The sequence below is a fragment of the Andrographis paniculata genome, unplaced genomic scaffold, assembly GCF_009805555.1.
Source record: "Andrographis paniculata isolate CXL003 unplaced genomic scaffold, ASM980555v1 Contig236END, whole genome shotgun sequence".
NCBI classification, from domain to species: domain Eukaryota; kingdom Viridiplantae; phylum Streptophyta; class Magnoliopsida; order Lamiales; family Acanthaceae; genus Andrographis; species Andrographis paniculata.
The window spans coordinates 7,340-28,898 of NW_026137520.1; the positions used below are offsets into that span (position 1 = coordinate 7,340).

Here is a 21,559-nt window from a genome sequence, read left to right on the forward strand (position 1 = left end):
CGAAATTAGTACATTTAGCGCTTTTGTTTTTTCAATGTTTTTCCTTTATATTATATAGCATGTTATAGATTATACTTACTTTGTGCTCTATAGTTCTAATTGCAGTGCTTTTCGTATTTGTTGTAGAGTGTTCGAAATTAGTACATTTAGCGCTTTTGTTTTTTCAATGTTTTTCCTTTATATTATATAGCATGTTATAGATTATACTTACTTTGTGCTCTATAGTTCTAATTGCAGTGCTTTTCGTATTTGTTGTAGAGTGTTCGAAATTAGTACATTTAGCGCTTTTGTTTTTTCAATGTTTTTCCTTTATATTATATAGCATGTTATAGATTATACTTACTTTGTGCTCTATAGTTCTAATTGCAGTGCTTTTCGTATTTGTTGTAGAGTGTTCGAAATTAGTACATTTAGCGCTTTTGTTTTTTCAATGTTTTTCCTTTATATTATATAGCATGTTATAGATTATACTTACTTTGTGCTCTATAGTTCTAATTGCAGTGCTTTTCGTATTTGTTGTAGAGTGTTCGAAATTAGTACATTTAGCGCTTTTGTTTTTTCAATGTTTTTCCTTTATATTATATAGCATGTTATAGATTATACTTACTTTGTGCTCTATAGTTCTAATTGCAGTGCTTTTCGTATTTGTTGTAGAGTGTTCGAAATTAGTACATTTAGCGCTTTTGTTTTTTCAATGTTTTTCCTTTATATTATATAGCATGTTATAGATTATACTTACTTTGTGCTCTATAGTTCTAATTGCAGTGCTTTTCGTATTTGTTGTAGAGTGTTCGAAATTAGTACATTTAGCGCTTTTGTTTTTTCAATGTTTTTCCTTTATATTATATAGCATGTTATAGATTATACTTACTTTGTGCTCTATAGTTCTAATTGCAGTGCTTTTCGTATTTGTTGTAGAGTGTTCGAAATTAGTACATTTAGCGCTTTTGTTTTTTCAATGTTTTTCCTTTATATTATATAGCATGTTATAGATTATACTTACTTTGTGCTCTATAGTTCTAATTGCAGTGCTTTTCGTATTTGTTGTAGAGTGTTCGAAATTAGTACATTTAGCGCTTTTGTTTTTTCAATGTTTTTCCTTTATATTATATAGCATGTTATAGATTATACTTACTTTGTGCTCTATAGTTCTAATTGCAGTGCTTTTCGTATTTGTTGTAGAGTGTTCGAAATTAGTACATTTAGCGCTTTTGTTTTTTCAATGTTTTTCCTTTATATTATATAGCATGTTATAGATTATACTTACTTTGTGCTCTATAGTTCTAATTGCAGTGCTTTTCGTATTTGTTGTAGAGTGTTCGAAATTAGTACATTTAGCGCTTTTGTTTTTTCAATGTTTTTCCTTTATATTATATAGCATGTTATAGATTATACTTACTTTGTGCTCTATAGTTCTAATTGCAGTGCTTTTCGTATTTGTTGTAGAGTGTTCGAAATTAGTACATTTAGCGCTTTTGTTTTTTCAATGTTTTTCCTTTATATTATATAGCATGTTATAGATTATACTTACTTTGTGCTCTATAGTTCTAATTGCAGTGCTTTTCGTATTTGTTGTAGAGTGTTCGAAATTAGTACATTTAGCGCTTTTGTTTTTTCAATGTTTTTCCTTTATATTATATAGCATGTTATAGATTATACTTACTTTGTGCTCTATAGTTCTAATTGCAGTGCTTTTCGTATTTGTTGTAGAGTGTTCGAAATTAGTACATTTAGCGCTTTTGTTTTTTCAATGTTTTTCCTTTATATTATATAGCATGTTATAGATTATACTTACTTTGTGCTCTATAGTTCTAATTGCAGTGCTTTTCGTATTTGTTGTAGAGTGTTCGAAATTAGTACATTTAGCGCTTTTGTTTTTTCAATGTTTTTCCTTTATATTATATAGCATGTTATAGATTATACTTACTTTGTGCTCTATAGTTCTAATTGCAGTGCTTTTCGTATTTGTTGTAGAGTGTTCGAAATTAGTACATTTAGCGCTTTTGTTTTTTCAATGTTTTTCCTTTATATTATATAGCATGTTATAGATTATACTTACTTTGTGCTCTATAGTTCTAATTGCAGTGCTTTTCGTATTTGTTGTAGAGTGTTCGAAATTAGTACATTTAGCGCTTTTGTTTTTTCAATGTTTTTCCTTTATATTATATAGCATGTTATAGATTATACTTACTTTGTGCTCTATAGTTCTAATTGCAGTGCTTTTCGTATTTGTTGTAGAGTGTTCGAAATTAGTACATTTAGCGCTTTTGTTTTTTCAATGTTTTTCCTTTATATTATATAGCATGTTATAGATTATACTTACTTTGTGCTCTATAGTTCTAATTGCAGTGCTTTTCGTATTTGTTGTAGAGTGTTCGAAATTAGTACATTTAGCGCTTTTGTTTTTTCAATGTTTTTCCTTTATATTATATAGCATGTTATAGATTATACTTACTTTGTGCTCTATAGTTCTAATTGCAGTGCTTTTCGTATTTGTTGTAGAGTGTTCGAAATTAGTACATTTAGCGCTTTTGTTTTTTCAATGTTTTTCCTTTATATTATATAGCATGTTATAGATTATACTTACTTTGTGCTCTATAGTTCTAATTGCAGTGCTTTTCGTATTTGTTGTAGAGTGTTCGAAATTAGTACATTTAGCGCTTTTGTTTTTTCAATGTTTTTCCTTTATATTATATAGCATGTTATAGATTATACTTACTTTGTGCTCTATAGTTCTAATTGCAGTGCTTTTCGTATTTGTTGTAGAGTGTTCGAAATTAGTACATTTAGCGCTTTTGTTTTTTCAATGTTTTTCCTTTATATTATATAGCATGTTATAGATTATACTTACTTTGTGCTCTATAGTTCTAATTGCAGTGCTTTTCGTATTTGTTGTAGAGTGTTCGAAATTAGTACATTTAGCGCTTTTGTTTTTTCAATGTTTTTCCTTTATATTATATAGCATGTTATAGATTATACTTACTTTGTGCTCTATAGTTCTAATTGCAGTGCTTTTCGTATTTGTTGTAGAGTGTTCGAAATTAGTACATTTAGCGCTTTTGTTTTTTCAATGTTTTTCCTTTATATTATATAGCATGTTATAGATTATACTTACTTTGTGCTCTATAGTTCTAATTGCAGTGCTTTTCGTATTTGTTGTAGAGTGTTCGAAATTAGTACATTTAGCGCTTTTGTTTTTTCAATGTTTTTCCTTTATATTATATAGCATGTTATAGATTATACTTACTTTGTGCTCTATAGTTCTAATTGCAGTGCTTTTCGTATTTGTTGTAGAGTGTTCGAAATTAGTACATTTAGCGCTTTTGTTTTTTCAATGTTTTTCCTTTATATTATATAGCATGTTATAGATTATACTTACTTTGTGCTCTATAGTTCTAATTGCAGTGCTTTTCGTATTTGTTGTAGAGTGTTCGAAATTAGTACATTTAGCGCTTTTGTTTTTTCAATGTTTTTCCTTTATATTATATAGCATGTTATAGATTATACTTACTTTGTGCTCTATAGTTCTAATTGCAGTGCTTTTCGTATTTGTTGTAGAGTGTTCGAAATTAGTACATTTAGCGCTTTTGTTTTTTCAATGTTTTTCCTTTATATTATATAGCATGTTATAGATTATACTTACTTTGTGCTCTATAGTTCTAATTGCAGTGCTTTTCGTATTTGTTGTAGAGTGTTCGAAATTAGTACATTTAGCGCTTTTGTTTTTTCAATGTTTTTCCTTTATATTATATAGCATGTTATAGATTATACTTACTTTGTGCTCTATAGTTCTAATTGCAGTGCTTTTCGTATTTGTTGTAGAGTGTTCGAAATTAGTACATTTAGCGCTTTTGTTTTTTCAATGTTTTTCCTTTATATTATATAGCATGTTATAGATTATACTTACTTTGTGCTCTATAGTTCTAATTGCAGTGCTTTTCGTATTTGTTGTAGAGTGTTCGAAATTAGTACATTTAGCGCTTTTGTTTTTTCAATGTTTTTCCTTTATATTATATAGCATGTTATAGATTATACTTACTTTGTGCTCTATAGTTCTAATTGCAGTGCTTTTCGTATTTGTTGTAGAGTGTTCGAAATTAGTACATTTAGCGCTTTTGTTTTTTCAATGTTTTTCCTTTATATTATATAGCATGTTATAGATTATACTTACTTTGTGCTCTATAGTTCTAATTGCAGTGCTTTTCGTATTTGTTGTAGAGTGTTCGAAATTAGTACATTTAGCGCTTTTGTTTTTTCAATGTTTTTCCTTTATATTATATAGCATGTTATAGATTATACTTACTTTGTGCTCTATAGTTCTAATTGCAGTGCTTTTCGTATTTGTTGTAGAGTGTTCGAAATTAGTACATTTAGCGCTTTTGTTTTTTCAATGTTTTTCCTTTATATTATATAGCATGTTATAGATTATACTTACTTTGTGCTCTATAGTTCTAATTGCAGTGCTTTTCGTATTTGTTGTAGAGTGTTCGAAATTAGTACATTTAGCGCTTTTGTTTTTTCAATGTTTTTCCTTTATATTATATAGCATGTTATAGATTATACTTACTTTGTGCTCTATAGTTCTAATTGCAGTGCTTTTCGTATTTGTTGTAGAGTGTTCGAAATTAGTACATTTAGCGCTTTTGTTTTTTCAATGTTTTTCCTTTATATTATATAGCATGTTATAGATTATACTTACTTTGTGCTCTATAGTTCTAATTGCAGTGCTTTTCGTATTTGTTGTAGAGTGTTCGAAATTAGTACATTTAGCGCTTTTGTTTTTTCAATGTTTTTCCTTTATATTATATAGCATGTTATAGATTATACTTACTTTGTGCTCTATAGTTCTAATTGCAGTGCTTTTCGTATTTGTTGTAGAGTGTTCGAAATTAGTACATTTAGCGCTTTTGTTTTTTCAATGTTTTTCCTTTATATTATATAGCATGTTATAGATTATACTTACTTTGTGCTCTATAGTTCTAATTGCAGTGCTTTTCGTATTTGTTGTAGAGTGTTCGAAATTAGTACATTTAGCGCTTTTGTTTTTTCAATGTTTTTCCTTTATATTATATAGCATGTTATAGATTATACTTACTTTGTGCTCTATAGTTCTAATTGCAGTGCTTTTCGTATTTGTTGTAGAGTGTTCGAAATTAGTACATTTAGCGCTTTTGTTTTTTCAATGTTTTTCCTTTATATTATATAGCATGTTATAGATTATACTTACTTTGTGCTCTATAGTTCTAATTGCAGTGCTTTTCGTATTTGTTGTAGAGTGTTCGAAATTAGTACATTTAGCGCTTTTGTTTTTTCAATGTTTTTCCTTTATATTATATAGCATGTTATAGATTATACTTACTTTGTGCTCTATAGTTCTAATTGCAGTGCTTTTCGTATTTGTTGTAGAGTGTTCGAAATTAGTACATTTAGCGCTTTTGTTTTTTCAATGTTTTTCCTTTATATTATATAGCATGTTATAGATTATACTTACTTTGTGCTCTATAGTTCTAATTGCAGTGCTTTTCGTATTTGTTGTAGAGTGTTCGAAATTAGTACATTTAGCGCTTTTGTTTTTTCAATGTTTTTCCTTTATATTATATAGCATGTTATAGATTATACTTACTTTGTGCTCTATAGTTCTAATTGCAGTGCTTTTCGTATTTGTTGTAGAGTGTTCGAAATTAGTACATTTAGCGCTTTTGTTTTTTCAATGTTTTTCCTTTATATTATATAGCATGTTATAGATTATACTTACTTTGTGCTCTATAGTTCTAATTGCAGTGCTTTTCGTATTTGTTGTAGAGTGTTCGAAATTAGTACATTTAGCGCTTTTGTTTTTTCAATGTTTTTCCTTTATATTATATAGCATGTTATAGATTATACTTACTTTGTGCTCTATAGTTCTAATTGCAGTGCTTTTCGTATTTGTTGTAGAGTGTTCGAAATTAGTACATTTAGCGCTTTTGTTTTTTCAATGTTTTTCCTTTATATTATATAGCATGTTATAGATTATACTTACTTTGTGCTCTATAGTTCTAATTGCAGTGCTTTTCGTATTTGTTGTAGAGTGTTCGAAATTAGTACATTTAGCGCTTTTGTTTTTTCAATGTTTTTCCTTTATATTATATAGCATGTTATAGATTATACTTACTTTGTGCTCTATAGTTCTAATTGCAGTGCTTTTCGTATTTGTTGTAGAGTGTTCGAAATTAGTACATTTAGCGCTTTTGTTTTTTCAATGTTTTTCCTTTATATTATATAGCATGTTATAGATTATACTTACTTTGTGCTCTATAGTTCTAATTGCAGTGCTTTTCGTATTTGTTGTAGAGTGTTCGAAATTAGTACATTTAGCGCTTTTGTTTTTTCAATGTTTTTCCTTTATATTATATAGCATGTTATAGATTATACTTACTTTGTGCTCTATAGTTCTAATTGCAGTGCTTTTCGTATTTGTTGTAGAGTGTTCGAAATTAGTACATTTAGCGCTTTTGTTTTTTCAATGTTTTTCCTTTATATTATATAGCATGTTATAGATTATACTTACTTTGTGCTCTATAGTTCTAATTGCAGTGCTTTTCGTATTTGTTGTAGAGTGTTCGAAATTAGTACATTTAGCGCTTTTGTTTTTTCAATGTTTTTCCTTTATATTATATAGCATGTTATAGATTATACTTACTTTGTGCTCTATAGTTCTAATTGCAGTGCTTTTCGTATTTGTTGTAGAGTGTTCGAAATTAGTACATTTAGCGCTTTTGTTTTTTCAATGTTTTTCCTTTATATTATATAGCATGTTATAGATTATACTTACTTTGTGCTCTATAGTTCTAATTGCAGTGCTTTTCGTATTTGTTGTAGAGTGTTCGAAATTAGTACATTTAGCGCTTTTGTTTTTTCAATGTTTTTCCTTTATATTATATAGCATGTTATAGATTATACTTACTTTGTGCTCTATAGTTCTAATTGCAGTGCTTTTCGTATTTGTTGTAGAGTGTTCGAAATTAGTACATTTAGCGCTTTTGTTTTTTCAATGTTTTTCCTTTATATTATATAGCATGTTATAGATTATACTTACTTTGTGCTCTATAGTTCTAATTGCAGTGCTTTTCGTATTTGTTGTAGAGTGTTCGAAATTAGTACATTTAGCGCTTTTGTTTTTTCAATGTTTTTCCTTTATATTATATAGCATGTTATAGATTATACTTACTTTGTGCTCTATAGTTCTAATTGCAGTGCTTTTCGTATTTGTTGTAGAGTGTTCGAAATTAGTACATTTAGCGCTTTTGTTTTTTCAATGTTTTTCCTTTATATTATATAGCATGTTATAGATTATACTTACTTTGTGCTCTATAGTTCTAATTGCAGTGCTTTTCGTATTTGTTGTAGAGTGTTCGAAATTAGTACATTTAGCGCTTTTGTTTTTTCAATGTTTTTCCTTTATATTATATAGCATGTTATAGATTATACTTACTTTGTGCTCTATAGTTCTAATTGCAGTGCTTTTCGTATTTGTTGTAGAGTGTTCGAAATTAGTACATTTAGCGCTTTTGTTTTTTCAATGTTTTTCCTTTATATTATATAGCATGTTATAGATTATACTTACTTTGTGCTCTATAGTTCTAATTGCAGTGCTTTTCGTATTTGTTGTAGAGTGTTCGAAATTAGTACATTTAGCGCTTTTGTTTTTTCAATGTTTTTCCTTTATATTATATAGCATGTTATAGATTATACTTACTTTGTGCTCTATAGTTCTAATTGCAGTGCTTTTCGTATTTGTTGTAGAGTGTTCGAAATTAGTACATTTAGCGCTTTTGTTTTTTCAATGTTTTTCCTTTATATTATATAGCATGTTATAGATTATACTTACTTTGTGCTCTATAGTTCTAATTGCAGTGCTTTTCGTATTTGTTGTAGAGTGTTCGAAATTAGTACATTTAGCGCTTTTGTTTTTTCAATGTTTTTCCTTTATATTATATAGCATGTTATAGATTATACTTACTTTGTGCTCTATAGTTCTAATTGCAGTGCTTTTCGTATTTGTTGTAGAGTGTTCGAAATTAGTACATTTAGCGCTTTTGTTTTTTCAATGTTTTTCCTTTATATTATATAGCATGTTATAGATTATACTTACTTTGTGCTCTATAGTTCTAATTGCAGTGCTTTTCGTATTTGTTGTAGAGTGTTCGAAATTAGTACATTTAGCGCTTTTGTTTTTTCAATGTTTTTCCTTTATATTATATAGCATGTTATAGATTATACTTACTTTGTGCTCTATAGTTCTAATTGCAGTGCTTTTCGTATTTGTTGTAGAGTGTTCGAAATTAGTACATTTAGCGCTTTTGTTTTTTCAATGTTTTTCCTTTATATTATATAGCATGTTATAGATTATACTTACTTTGTGCTCTATAGTTCTAATTGCAGTGCTTTTCGTATTTGTTGTAGAGTGTTCGAAATTAGTACATTTAGCGCTTTTGTTTTTTCAATGTTTTTCCTTTATATTATATAGCATGTTATAGATTATACTTACTTTGTGCTCTATAGTTCTAATTGCAGTGCTTTTCGTATTTGTTGTAGAGTGTTCGAAATTAGTACATTTAGCGCTTTTGTTTTTTCAATGTTTTTCCTTTATATTATATAGCATGTTATAGATTATACTTACTTTGTGCTCTATAGTTCTAATTGCAGTGCTTTTCGTATTTGTTGTAGAGTGTTCGAAATTAGTACATTTAGCGCTTTTGTTTTTTCAATGTTTTTCCTTTATATTATATAGCATGTTATAGATTATACTTACTTTGTGCTCTATAGTTCTAATTGCAGTGCTTTTCGTATTTGTTGTAGAGTGTTCGAAATTAGTACATTTAGCGCTTTTGTTTTTTCAATGTTTTTCCTTTATATTATATAGCATGTTATAGATTATACTTACTTTGTGCTCTATAGTTCTAATTGCAGTGCTTTTCGTATTTGTTGTAGAGTGTTCGAAATTAGTACATTTAGCGCTTTTGTTTTTTCAATGTTTTTCCTTTATATTATATAGCATGTTATAGATTATACTTACTTTGTGCTCTATAGTTCTAATTGCAGTGCTTTTCGTATTTGTTGTAGAGTGTTCGAAATTAGTACATTTAGCGCTTTTGTTTTTTCAATGTTTTTCCTTTATATTATATAGCATGTTATAGATTATACTTACTTTGTGCTCTATAGTTCTAATTGCAGTGCTTTTCGTATTTGTTGTAGAGTGTTCGAAATTAGTACATTTAGCGCTTTTGTTTTTTCAATGTTTTTCCTTTATATTATATAGCATGTTATAGATTATACTTACTTTGTGCTCTATAGTTCTAATTGCAGTGCTTTTCGTATTTGTTGTAGAGTGTTCGAAATTAGTACATTTAGCGCTTTTGTTTTTTCAATGTTTTTCCTTTATATTATATAGCATGTTATAGATTATACTTACTTTGTGCTCTATAGTTCTAATTGCAGTGCTTTTCGTATTTGTTGTAGAGTGTTCGAAATTAGTACATTTAGCGCTTTTGTTTTTTCAATGTTTTTCCTTTATATTATATAGCATGTTATAGATTATACTTACTTTGTGCTCTATAGTTCTAATTGCAGTGCTTTTCGTATTTGTTGTAGAGTGTTCGAAATTAGTACATTTAGCGCTTTTGTTTTTTCAATGTTTTTCCTTTATATTATATAGCATGTTATAGATTATACTTACTTTGTGCTCTATAGTTCTAATTGCAGTGCTTTTCGTATTTGTTGTAGAGTGTTCGAAATTAGTACATTTAGCGCTTTTGTTTTTTCAATGTTTTTCCTTTATATTATATAGCATGTTATAGATTATACTTACTTTGTGCTCTATAGTTCTAATTGCAGTGCTTTTCGTATTTGTTGTAGAGTGTTCGAAATTAGTACATTTAGCGCTTTTGTTTTTTCAATGTTTTTCCTTTATATTATATAGCATGTTATAGATTATACTTACTTTGTGCTCTATAGTTCTAATTGCAGTGCTTTTCGTATTTGTTGTAGAGTGTTCGAAATTAGTACATTTAGCGCTTTTGTTTTTTCAATGTTTTTCCTTTATATTATATAGCATGTTATAGATTATACTTACTTTGTGCTCTATAGTTCTAATTGCAGTGCTTTTCGTATTTGTTGTAGAGTGTTCGAAATTAGTACATTTAGCGCTTTTGTTTTTTCAATGTTTTTCCTTTATATTATATAGCATGTTATAGATTATACTTACTTTGTGCTCTATAGTTCTAATTGCAGTGCTTTTCGTATTTGTTGTAGAGTGTTCGAAATTAGTACATTTAGCGCTTTTGTTTTTTCAATGTTTTTCCTTTATATTATATAGCATGTTATAGATTATACTTACTTTGTGCTCTATAGTTCTAATTGCAGTGCTTTTCGTATTTGTTGTAGAGTGTTCGAAATTAGTACATTTAGCGCTTTTGTTTTTTCAATGTTTTTCCTTTATATTATATAGCATGTTATAGATTATACTTACTTTGTGCTCTATAGTTCTAATTGCAGTGCTTTTCGTATTTGTTGTAGAGTGTTCGAAATTAGTACATTTAGCGCTTTTGTTTTTTCAATGTTTTTCCTTTATATTATATAGCATGTTATAGATTATACTTACTTTGTGCTCTATAGTTCTAATTGCAGTGCTTTTCGTATTTGTTGTAGAGTGTTCGAAATTAGTACATTTAGCGCTTTTGTTTTTTCAATGTTTTTCCTTTATATTATATAGCATGTTATAGATTATACTTACTTTGTGCTCTATAGTTCTAATTGCAGTGCTTTTCGTATTTGTTGTAGAGTGTTCGAAATTAGTACATTTAGCGCTTTTGTTTTTTCAATGTTTTTCCTTTATATTATATAGCATGTTATAGATTATACTTACTTTGTGCTCTATAGTTCTAATTGCAGTGCTTTTCGTATTTGTTGTAGAGTGTTCGAAATTAGTACATTTAGCGCTTTTGTTTTTTCAATGTTTTTCCTTTATATTATATAGCATGTTATAGATTATACTTACTTTGTGCTCTATAGTTCTAATTGCAGTGCTTTTCGTATTTGTTGTAGAGTGTTCGAAATTAGTACATTTAGCGCTTTTGTTTTTTCAATGTTTTTCCTTTATATTATATAGCATGTTATAGATTATACTTACTTTGTGCTCTATAGTTCTAATTGCAGTGCTTTTCGTATTTGTTGTAGAGTGTTCGAAATTAGTACATTTAGCGCTTTTGTTTTTTCAATGTTTTTCCTTTATATTATATAGCATGTTATAGATTATACTTACTTTGTGCTCTATAGTTCTAATTGCAGTGCTTTTCGTATTTGTTGTAGAGTGTTCGAAATTAGTACATTTAGCGCTTTTGTTTTTTCAATGTTTTTCCTTTATATTATATAGCATGTTATAGATTATACTTACTTTGTGCTCTATAGTTCTAATTGCAGTGCTTTTCGTATTTGTTGTAGAGTGTTCGAAATTAGTACATTTAGCGCTTTTGTTTTTTCAATGTTTTTCCTTTATATTATATAGCATGTTATAGATTATACTTACTTTGTGCTCTATAGTTCTAATTGCAGTGCTTTTCGTATTTGTTGTAGAGTGTTCGAAATTAGTACATTTAGCGCTTTTGTTTTTTCAATGTTTTTCCTTTATATTATATAGCATGTTATAGATTATACTTACTTTGTGCTCTATAGTTCTAATTGCAGTGCTTTTCGTATTTGTTGTAGAGTGTTCGAAATTAGTACATTTAGCGCTTTTGTTTTTTCAATGTTTTTCCTTTATATTATATAGCATGTTATAGATTATACTTACTTTGTGCTCTATAGTTCTAATTGCAGTGCTTTTCGTATTTGTTGTAGAGTGTTCGAAATTAGTACATTTAGCGCTTTTGTTTTTTCAATGTTTTTCCTTTATATTATATAGCATGTTATAGATTATACTTACTTTGTGCTCTATAGTTCTAATTGCAGTGCTTTTCGTATTTGTTGTAGAGTGTTCGAAATTAGTACATTTAGCGCTTTTGTTTTTTCAATGTTTTTCCTTTATATTATATAGCATGTTATAGATTATACTTACTTTGTGCTCTATAGTTCTAATTGCAGTGCTTTTCGTATTTGTTGTAGAGTGTTCGAAATTAGTACATTTAGCGCTTTTGTTTTTTCAATGTTTTTCCTTTATATTATATAGCATGTTATAGATTATACTTACTTTGTGCTCTATAGTTCTAATTGCAGTGCTTTTCGTATTTGTTGTAGAGTGTTCGAAATTAGTACATTTAGCGCTTTTGTTTTTTCAATGTTTTTCCTTTATATTATATAGCATGTTATAGATTATACTTACTTTGTGCTCTATAGTTCTAATTGCAGTGCTTTTCGTATTTGTTGTAGAGTGTTCGAAATTAGTACATTTAGCGCTTTTGTTTTTTCAATGTTTTTCCTTTATATTATATAGCATGTTATAGATTATACTTACTTTGTGCTCTATAGTTCTAATTGCAGTGCTTTTCGTATTTGTTGTAGAGTGTTCGAAATTAGTACATTTAGCGCTTTTGTTTTTTCAATGTTTTTCCTTTATATTATATAGCATGTTATAGATTATACTTACTTTGTGCTCTATAGTTCTAATTGCAGTGCTTTTCGTATTTGTTGTAGAGTGTTCGAAATTAGTACATTTAGCGCTTTTGTTTTTTCAATGTTTTTCCTTTATATTATATAGCATGTTATAGATTATACTTACTTTGTGCTCTATAGTTCTAATTGCAGTGCTTTTCGTATTTGTTGTAGAGTGTTCGAAATTAGTACATTTAGCGCTTTTGTTTTTTCAATGTTTTTCCTTTATATTATATAGCATGTTATAGATTATACTTACTTTGTGCTCTATAGTTCTAATTGCAGTGCTTTTCGTATTTGTTGTAGAGTGTTCGAAATTAGTACATTTAGCGCTTTTGTTTTTTCAATGTTTTTCCTTTATATTATATAGCATGTTATAGATTATACTTACTTTGTGCTCTATAGTTCTAATTGCAGTGCTTTTCGTATTTGTTGTAGAGTGTTCGAAATTAGTACATTTAGCGCTTTTGTTTTTTCAATGTTTTTCCTTTATATTATATAGCATGTTATAGATTATACTTACTTTGTGCTCTATAGTTCTAATTGCAGTGCTTTTCGTATTTGTTGTAGAGTGTTCGAAATTAGTACATTTAGCGCTTTTGTTTTTTCAATGTTTTTCCTTTATATTATATAGCATGTTATAGATTATACTTACTTTGTGCTCTATAGTTCTAATTGCAGTGCTTTTCGTATTTGTTGTAGAGTGTTCGAAATTAGTACATTTAGCGCTTTTGTTTTTTCAATGTTTTTCCTTTATATTATATAGCATGTTATAGATTATACTTACTTTGTGCTCTATAGTTCTAATTGCAGTGCTTTTCGTATTTGTTGTAGAGTGTTCGAAATTAGTACATTTAGCGCTTTTGTTTTTTCAATGTTTTTCCTTTATATTATATAGCATGTTATAGATTATACTTACTTTGTGCTCTATAGTTCTAATTGCAGTGCTTTTCGTATTTGTTGTAGAGTGTTCGAAATTAGTACATTTAGCGCTTTTGTTTTTTCAATGTTTTTCCTTTATATTATATAGCATGTTATAGATTATACTTACTTTGTGCTCTATAGTTCTAATTGCAGTGCTTTTCGTATTTGTTGTAGAGTGTTCGAAATTAGTACATTTAGCGCTTTTGTTTTTTCAATGTTTTTCCTTTATATTATATAGCATGTTATAGATTATACTTACTTTGTGCTCTATAGTTCTAATTGCAGTGCTTTTCGTATTTGTTGTAGAGTGTTCGAAATTAGTACATTTAGCGCTTTTGTTTTTTCAATGTTTTTCCTTTATATTATATAGCATGTTATAGATTATACTTACTTTGTGCTCTATAGTTCTAATTGCAGTGCTTTTCGTATTTGTTGTAGAGTGTTCGAAATTAGTACATTTAGCGCTTTTGTTTTTTCAATGTTTTTCCTTTATATTATATAGCATGTTATAGATTATACTTACTTTGTGCTCTATAGTTCTAATTGCAGTGCTTTTCGTATTTGTTGTAGAGTGTTCGAAATTAGTACATTTAGCGCTTTTGTTTTTCAATGTTTTCCTTTATATTATATAGCATGTTATAGATTATACTTACTTTGTGCTCTATAGTTCTAATTGCAGTGCTTTTCGTATTTGTTGTAGAGTGTTCGAAATTAGTACATTTAGCGCTTTTGTTTTTTCAATGTTTTTCCTTTATATTATATAGCATGTTATAGATTATACTTACTTTGTGCTCTATAGTTCTAATTGCAGTGCTTTTCGTATTTGTTGTAGAGTGTTCGAAATTAGTACATTTAGCGCTTTTGTTTTTTCAATGTTTTTCCTTTATATTATATAGCATGTTATAGATTATACTTACTTTGTGCTCTATAGTTCTAATTGCAGTGCTTTTCGTATTTGTTGTAGAGTGTTCGAAATTAGTACATTTAGCGCTTTTGTTTTTTCAATGTTTTTCCTTTATATTATATAGCATGTTATAGATTATACTTACTTTGTGCTCTATAGTTTTTGTTTTAGTAGTGTTCGAAATTAGTACATTTAGCGCTTTTGTTTTTTCAATGTTTTTCCTTTATATTATATAGCATGTTATAGATTATACTTACTTTGTGCTCTATAGTTCTAATTGCAGTGCTTTTCGTATTTTTGTAGAGTGTTCGAAATTAGTACATTTAGCGCTTTTGTTTTTTCAATGTTTTTCCTTTATATTATATAGCATGTTATAGATTATACTTACTTTGTGCTCTATAGTTCTAATTGCAGTGCTTTTCGTATTTGTTGTAGAGTGTTCGAAATTAGTACATTTAGCGCTTTTGTTTTTTCAATGTTTTTCTTTTATATTATATAGCATGTTATAGATTATACTTACTTTGTGCACTCTATAGTTCTAATTGCAGTGCTTTTTGTATTTGTTGTAGAGTGTTCGAAATTAGTACATTTAGCGCTTTTGTTTTTTCAATGTTTTTCCTTTATATTATTATATAGCATGTTATAGATTATACTTACTTTGTTGTCTATAGTTCTAATTAAAGTTCTTTTCGTATTTGTTGTAGAGTGTTCGAAACTAGTACATTTAGCGGTTTTGTTTTTTCAATGTTTTTCGTTTATATTATATAGCATGTTATATATTATACTTACTTTGTGCTCTATATAGTTCTAATTGCAGTGCTTTTCATATTTGTCGTAGAGTGTTCGAAATTAGTACATTTAGCGCTTTTGTTTTTTCAATATTTTTCGTTTATATTATATAGCATGTTATAGATTATACTTAGTTTGTGCTCTCTATAGTTCTAATTTCGTATTTCTTGTAGAGTGTTCGAAATTAGTACATTTAGCGCTTTTGTTTTATCAATGGTTTTCGTTTATATTATATAGCATGTTATAGATTATACTTACTTTGTGCTCTATAGTTCTAATTGCAGTGCTTTTCGTATTTGTTGTAGAGTGTTCGAAATTAGTACATTTAACGCTATTGTTTTTTCAATGTTTTTCCTTTATATTATTATATAGTATGTTATAGATTATACTTACTTTGTGCTCTATAGTTCTAATTGCAGTGCTTTTCGTATTTTTCGTAGAGTGTTCGAAATTAGTACATTTAGCACTTTTGTTTTTTCAATATTTTTCGTTTATATTATATAGCGTGTTATAGATTATACTTAGTTCTAATTAGGTTTGTTTCTCTTTCGATTATCCTTTTTCTCGCTTTATTCGTTTCCGCTTAGTTAATTTGTTCTTTTCTTTCTTAGTTAGTTCCGCTTAGTTAGTTTATTCCGTGTCTTGTGTAGTTGATCAATTTCGGTCCATGACATATATTTAATTTTGGTATCAGAGCAGTTTGATCAATTTACACTATCTTTATTCCGAAAATTCCGAAAAAAAAAAAAAATTCCTTTGTTATCTTCTTTTTTATTCTTTCCTCTAGTTGCGTAGTCGAGTTTTTTATTGCATATCTTGACGTAGATTTGATCTCGAGTTTTGTCATTGCTTGGCCTTCTAGTGTAGACGATTTGATCCTCTATGCTTCCTAGTGTACAACATGCACCTTACATCCATATGCATTATATGAACTCAAGCTTGTGACTTGTTGACGAGTGATTTTAATTGTACACTTCATGCTCTTGTTTGAGTTTTACGAGTTTGTTCTTCTTTGAGTGTTGCAAGTTTGTTCTTGTTTGAGTGTTGCAAGTTTGTTCTTGTTTGAGTTTTGCGATTTTGCTCTTGTTTGAGATTTGCAAGTTTGCGGGTTGTTGAGTTCGTTGTTGTTTGAAGTGAGGTTGAATTAATTTTGAGTTGGATGTTGTTGGGGAAGTGTAAGGAGTTATTGTTGATGTATTGTTTTGCCTAGGCCTCGTAATATTGCCGTGAAAAAGTAAAAAAAAAAAAAAAAAAGAGTTGCGAAAAAAAAAAAAAAATTGTTGCAAAGAAAAGAAAAAGAAAACCAAAATATTTGAAAAAAAAAAAAATACAAAAAAAACAAAATCGAGCGGGAGGACTAGAGCAATTTTTTGTCGATAATCTTGTTTGAGTTGTAGTTTTCTCATACGAGCTCCATTTTTCGCGTATGATATGTCATTGGAAAGCTTGTGAAGTGGTGAGAAAGTTATATTAATTAGTTTTGTGAATTTGTAATTGACGTTGATTATTCAGTTTTGAGTTTTTGAGTTGGATCGATTTTGTGCTTGTCATATTCGTTTGACACGTTTTAGAAGGGGTTGAGTATTGTGGTGATTTTGTGGTTGTTGAGATCTATTCAGCTTGTGTTTTTGTCGACTTGCTTAGTTCCGGCATTTGTGTGTTGTGTACGTTTGGTCATTCGTTCGTGAATGAATGAGCTTGGTTCTTTGCATTGCATGATTGACACTATCTTGAGCTTTCTTTGATTGAGTCGTGTTTAAAGTTTCTTGTCCACTTTAAACGCGTACGTCACTCAGGTTCCACCTTTACGACTCCATCAAGGCACACTTTAAGAGCTTGGAAACTCTATCCATTTGTCGAGAGGTATACACGAGTGTGCGAGTGGGGGGGAATTGAGAGAACTAACTTTCAATATACATATATTAGTTTGTTTTGGTGCAGGTATGGCTTCGTTGGATGATATCTTGGCTGCGATAAATAAGCAAAGCAAAGATATGCGAGATATTAAAGACGAGTTAGGTGGAAAGATGGATAGCATGACATCTCGTGTGGATCAGCAAGGTCGAGAGATACATGACCTACGGAGTCAAGTTGATCATGTTCGAGATGACATAGATGATGTTGTGGATGCTCGGATGAAGGCTTATGCGGAGGCCTTGTTAAGGAAGGTTGATCAAAACATGGAAAGAAACTCGATGAGGTTTTCGATAAGGTTGCTACTCTTGAAGAAAAGGGAAGTCATAGTGATGCTAGACGTGAAGAAATCCACCTTGGCAAGCAACCTATGGGCTCAACAAGTGTTTTCCCAAATCGATCTATCCAAGTTGATGATTTTGGCGAAGGCGTCATACTAGTCCAAGGCCTACATCTATCCAAGGCCGACGAGGAAGACGGGATGCTACCAAAGAGTTACTTGATGAATTTGACTTGGAAGAAGATATCCATAACCGAAGGAGCCGAGTTCGAGTTAATGAGGTTGATGATAACATGCAGTCCATCAAGTTCTCCATACCACCTTTCGTAGGATCGGCTGAACCTAATGAGTTTCTTGAGTGGAAAAGCAAAGTGGAGATGATGTTTGCATGTCATAATTACTCGGAGCGCAAGAAAATTCAGCTTGCTGTTGTGGAGTTTAAGGAGTATGCTCTTGTTTGGTGGAGAAGATACAAGCTGATATTGCAAGGTCCGGAATGCCTCCGATTGAGACATGGGCAGCCCTTACTCGAGCTATGCATGCACGTTTTGTGCCCCCGCATTATCGGATGGATCTTCTTCAGAAAATTCAGTTTTTAGTCCAAGGTAGCAAGACGGTTGAGCAGTACTACAAGGAAATGGAGATGCTTATGATGCGGGCTCAGCTTGTGGAAGATGATGGAGTCACCATGTATCGGTTTCTCAAAGGGCTGAGGCGTGATATTATGATTCAAGTGGATATGTATCCTTACAATTCTACTTTGGAACTTGTCCAACTTGCTACCAAGATTGAATCGCATGGAAAGGTAGGAGTAAGTGTGAGCTTTGGAAAGACGTCACCAAATTTCAACAAGTTTGGGGGTAATACGGGACCAACAAAATCTTGGCCCAAAGGAGATGATAAGCACACGACCAAGAATGAGCCGCTTAAGGTGGTTAAGCGTGATGAACCAAGGAAAGTCAGCAAGGATGGTTCACCAAACAAAGCAAAGGAAGTCACATGCTTTAAGTGTCAAAGGAAAGGTCATTATGCCAATACATGCCCTAATGTGCGAACTGTTGTGCTTTGTGACAATGGGGACTATGTACTTTTGTCGGATGATGAGGGTGAAGATTGGGAACATGAAGTTGAGGCGAGTGAGGATGAAGCAATCCAAGAGACGGAAGAGCACGTTGAAGAGGATTCATCCGGGGAGTCTCTAGTGGTTTTGCGAATGCTTGGAGCAGTTCCCAAGGAGTCGGAAAATTTTGTTGATCGGGTTAAGGAGCAAGGGAGAATTTGTTCCATTGTCGGTGCAAGATTGGTGGGAAGCGAGCGTCGATAATCATTGATAATGGAAGTTGCACCAATGTCGTAAGTTGGTATGTGGTAGACAAGCTTGGACTCCAAACTATCAAGCATCCAACTCCATACCATCTTCAATGGATGAACTCTAGTGGAGATATGAAGATCACTAGGCAAGCCAAAGTTCCAATTTCAATCGGCCCCTACAAAGAGGATGTCCTTTGTGATGTTACTCCGATGACCGCATGCCATGTGCTTCTTGGCCGACCATGGCAATCCGATAAAGGAATTATCTATGATGGCAAGACTAACAAAGTTAGATTTTATGACAAGGGCTACAAGGTAATGATTCCTTTTTCGCCATTGAAGGAGGTTCGAAAAGATCAAGAAAGTTTGCGAAAGAAGATGCAAGAGGCTGAAAGCCTTAAAAGAGCTAAAGGAAAAGAAGTATCCACAGAGGAAAAGAGAGAGTCTACTGCTAAGGGTTCCAACATCCTTCTTTCACTTACCGATTTTCAGAGAGAAGTTGGTGATCATCAAAAGGGGGGTTGTTTTATGTTGTTATGCAAAGATTTATTTCATTCTGATAAAGATAATCTACTCACTAATTTTCCCATTCCCTTTGCTAGGATGCTTGAAGAGATGAAGGATGTATACCCGGAGGAACTACCGCAAGGACTACCGCCCATTCGTGGGATAGAGCATCAAATTGACTTCGTACCCGGTGCTTCGATCCCAAATCGTCCTGCGTATCGGTGCAACCCAGATGAGAATAAGGAGATTCAAAAACAAGTCCAAGAACTTCTTGAGAAGGGATGGGTTCGGGAGAGCTTATCACCATGTGCTGTTCTTGTTATCATTGTCTCCAAGAAGGATGGAACTTGGAGGATGTGTGTGGATTGTAGAGCGGTGAATGCGATTACAATTAAGTATCGACACCCAATCCCGCGCCTTGATGACTTGCTTGATGAGATCAATGGGGTGAGAATCTTCTCCAAGATTGACCTTCGGAGTGGATACCACCAGATTCGTATGCAAACCGGCGATGAGTGGAAGACGGCATTTTAAACAAAGCTAGGTTTGTACGAATGGTTGGTAATGCCATTCGGTCTAACTAATGCTCCTAGTACCTTCATGCGTTTAATGAATCATGTTCTACGTGCTTTCATTGGTAAATTTGTTGTAGTATACTTTGATGATATTCTTGTCTACAGTAAAAGTGAAAATGGAACATGTGGAGCATGTGCGACTCGTCTTTCAACGGTTAAGGGAAGAACAACTCTATGCTAATTTTAAAAGTGCATATTCCACACTAATGAAGTTGTTTTCCTTGGGTTTGTAGTTAGCGAGGATGGCTTGAAGGTTGATGAAACAAAGTAAAGGCAATTAAAGATGGACACCTCCAATGAATGTGGGAGAAATTAGGAGGTTTTTGGAATGTGTGGATTTTTTCGGAGGTTCGTGCCTGGTTTTAGCTTGATCGCTGCTCCTCTCACGTCCTTGCTCAAGAAGGGAGTCCCATTTAAATGGGAGCAAGCACACCAAGAAGCGTTTGAGACATTGAAGGCAAAGCTTACTCAAGCACCAGTACTTGCGCTACCAATTTTGAGAAGACCTTTGAGCTTGAGTGTGACGCTTCGGGCAAAGGCATGGGTGCAGTTTTGCTTCAAGAAGGTCGACCCATAGCCTATCATAGTGAGAAATTTGGAGGGGCTGCCTTGAATTACTCTACATATGACAAGGAGTTGTATGCGGTGGTACGGGCTTTAAAGACATGGCAACATTATTTGATGCCACGAGAGTTTGTGATACACACCGATCATGAGACCTTGAAGCACTTGAGGGGCAACAACAGCTGAATCGAAGGCACGCACGATGGGTATCTTTTATTGAGTCATTTCCATACACCATCAAGTACAAAAAGGGTAAGGATATATTGTCGCGGATGCACTCTCACGCAGGTATGCTTTAATTTCATACGCGTCCACGCATTTATTAGGATTTGAGCATGTTATGGAATTATACCACACTGATGAGGATTTCAAAGATGTTATGCTTTGTGTGAATTTCATGGGCATGATAAGTATTGCAGACCAGGGATTTTTGTATTATGATAATCGACTTTGTATCCAAAATGCTCCATTCGGGAGTTACTATACAAGAAGTTCACGGTGGTGACATGATGGGCCACTTTGGGAAGAATGCTACAATGGAAGCTCTTGAGAGAATTTTTATTGGCCTGGAATGCGCAAGCAAGTTGCAGATTATATTTTCGCAATGCGTGACGTCCTTAAGGCCAAGTCAACACTTAAGCCACATGGACTCTACATGCCTCTTCCACCCCCTGAGGGACCTTGATTGATATTAGTATGGATTTTGTGTTGGGTTTACCTAGACTGCACGTGCTAAAGATTCTATTTTCGTTGGGGTTGACAGGTTTTCCAAGATGGCGCATTTCATTCCTTGTGCAAAGACAAATGATGCCCATCACATCGCCAAACTATTTTCAAGGAGATAGTACGCCTTCATGGAGTGCCAAGGTCTATTGTCTCAGATCGTGATGCAAAGTTCGTGAGTTACTTTTGGAAATCGTTGTGGCACGAAATTGGTACTAAGCTTCTTTTCTCCACATCCTATCACCCCCAAACTGACGGACAAACGGAGGCGGTAAACCGGGTGTTGGGTAATCTCCTTAGAGTTATTGTGAATTCACATAGTAAAAGTTGGGATGAATGTCTTCCTTACATGAATTTGCATACAATAGACATATCCACACAGCACACACACCTGTCACCGTTTGAAGTAGTTTATGGAATGAACCCACTAACGCCTACTGATCT

The 21,559-nt window shown here is 31.5% G+C and overlaps 1 protein-coding gene across 1 annotated transcript; it reads left to right on the forward strand.

The window, feature by feature from the left end:
- Positions 1–18,878: 18,878 nt before the first annotated feature.
- On the forward strand, positions 18,879–20,405 carry LOC127245753 (uncharacterized). Its single transcript, XM_051266776.1, has 4 exons — positions 18,879–19,749; positions 19,906–19,962; positions 20,062–20,095; positions 20,195–20,405. Exons 1-4 carry the CDS (start codon positions 18,879–18,881, stop codon positions 20,403–20,405), a joined length of 1,173 nt encoding a protein of 390 aa, XP_051122733.1.
- The last annotated feature ends 1,154 nt before the right edge of the window (positions 20,406–21,559 follow it).

Excerpts from the sequence above, each read along its gene's own strand:
- LOC127245753 (XM_051266776.1), top strand. The coding sequence starts at position 18,879 with ATGAAGATCACTAGGCAAGCCAAAGTTCCAATTTCAATCGGCCCCTAC. Across the intron at positions 19,750-19,905 it reads GAGTGGATACCACCAGATTC|TATACTTTGATGATATTCTT; the intron begins GTATGCAAACCG and ends AATTTGTTGTAG. Across the intron at positions 19,963-20,061 it reads AAATGGAACATGTGGAGCAT|TTAGCGAGGATGGCTTGAAG; the intron begins GTGCGACTCGTC and ends TTGGGTTTGTAG.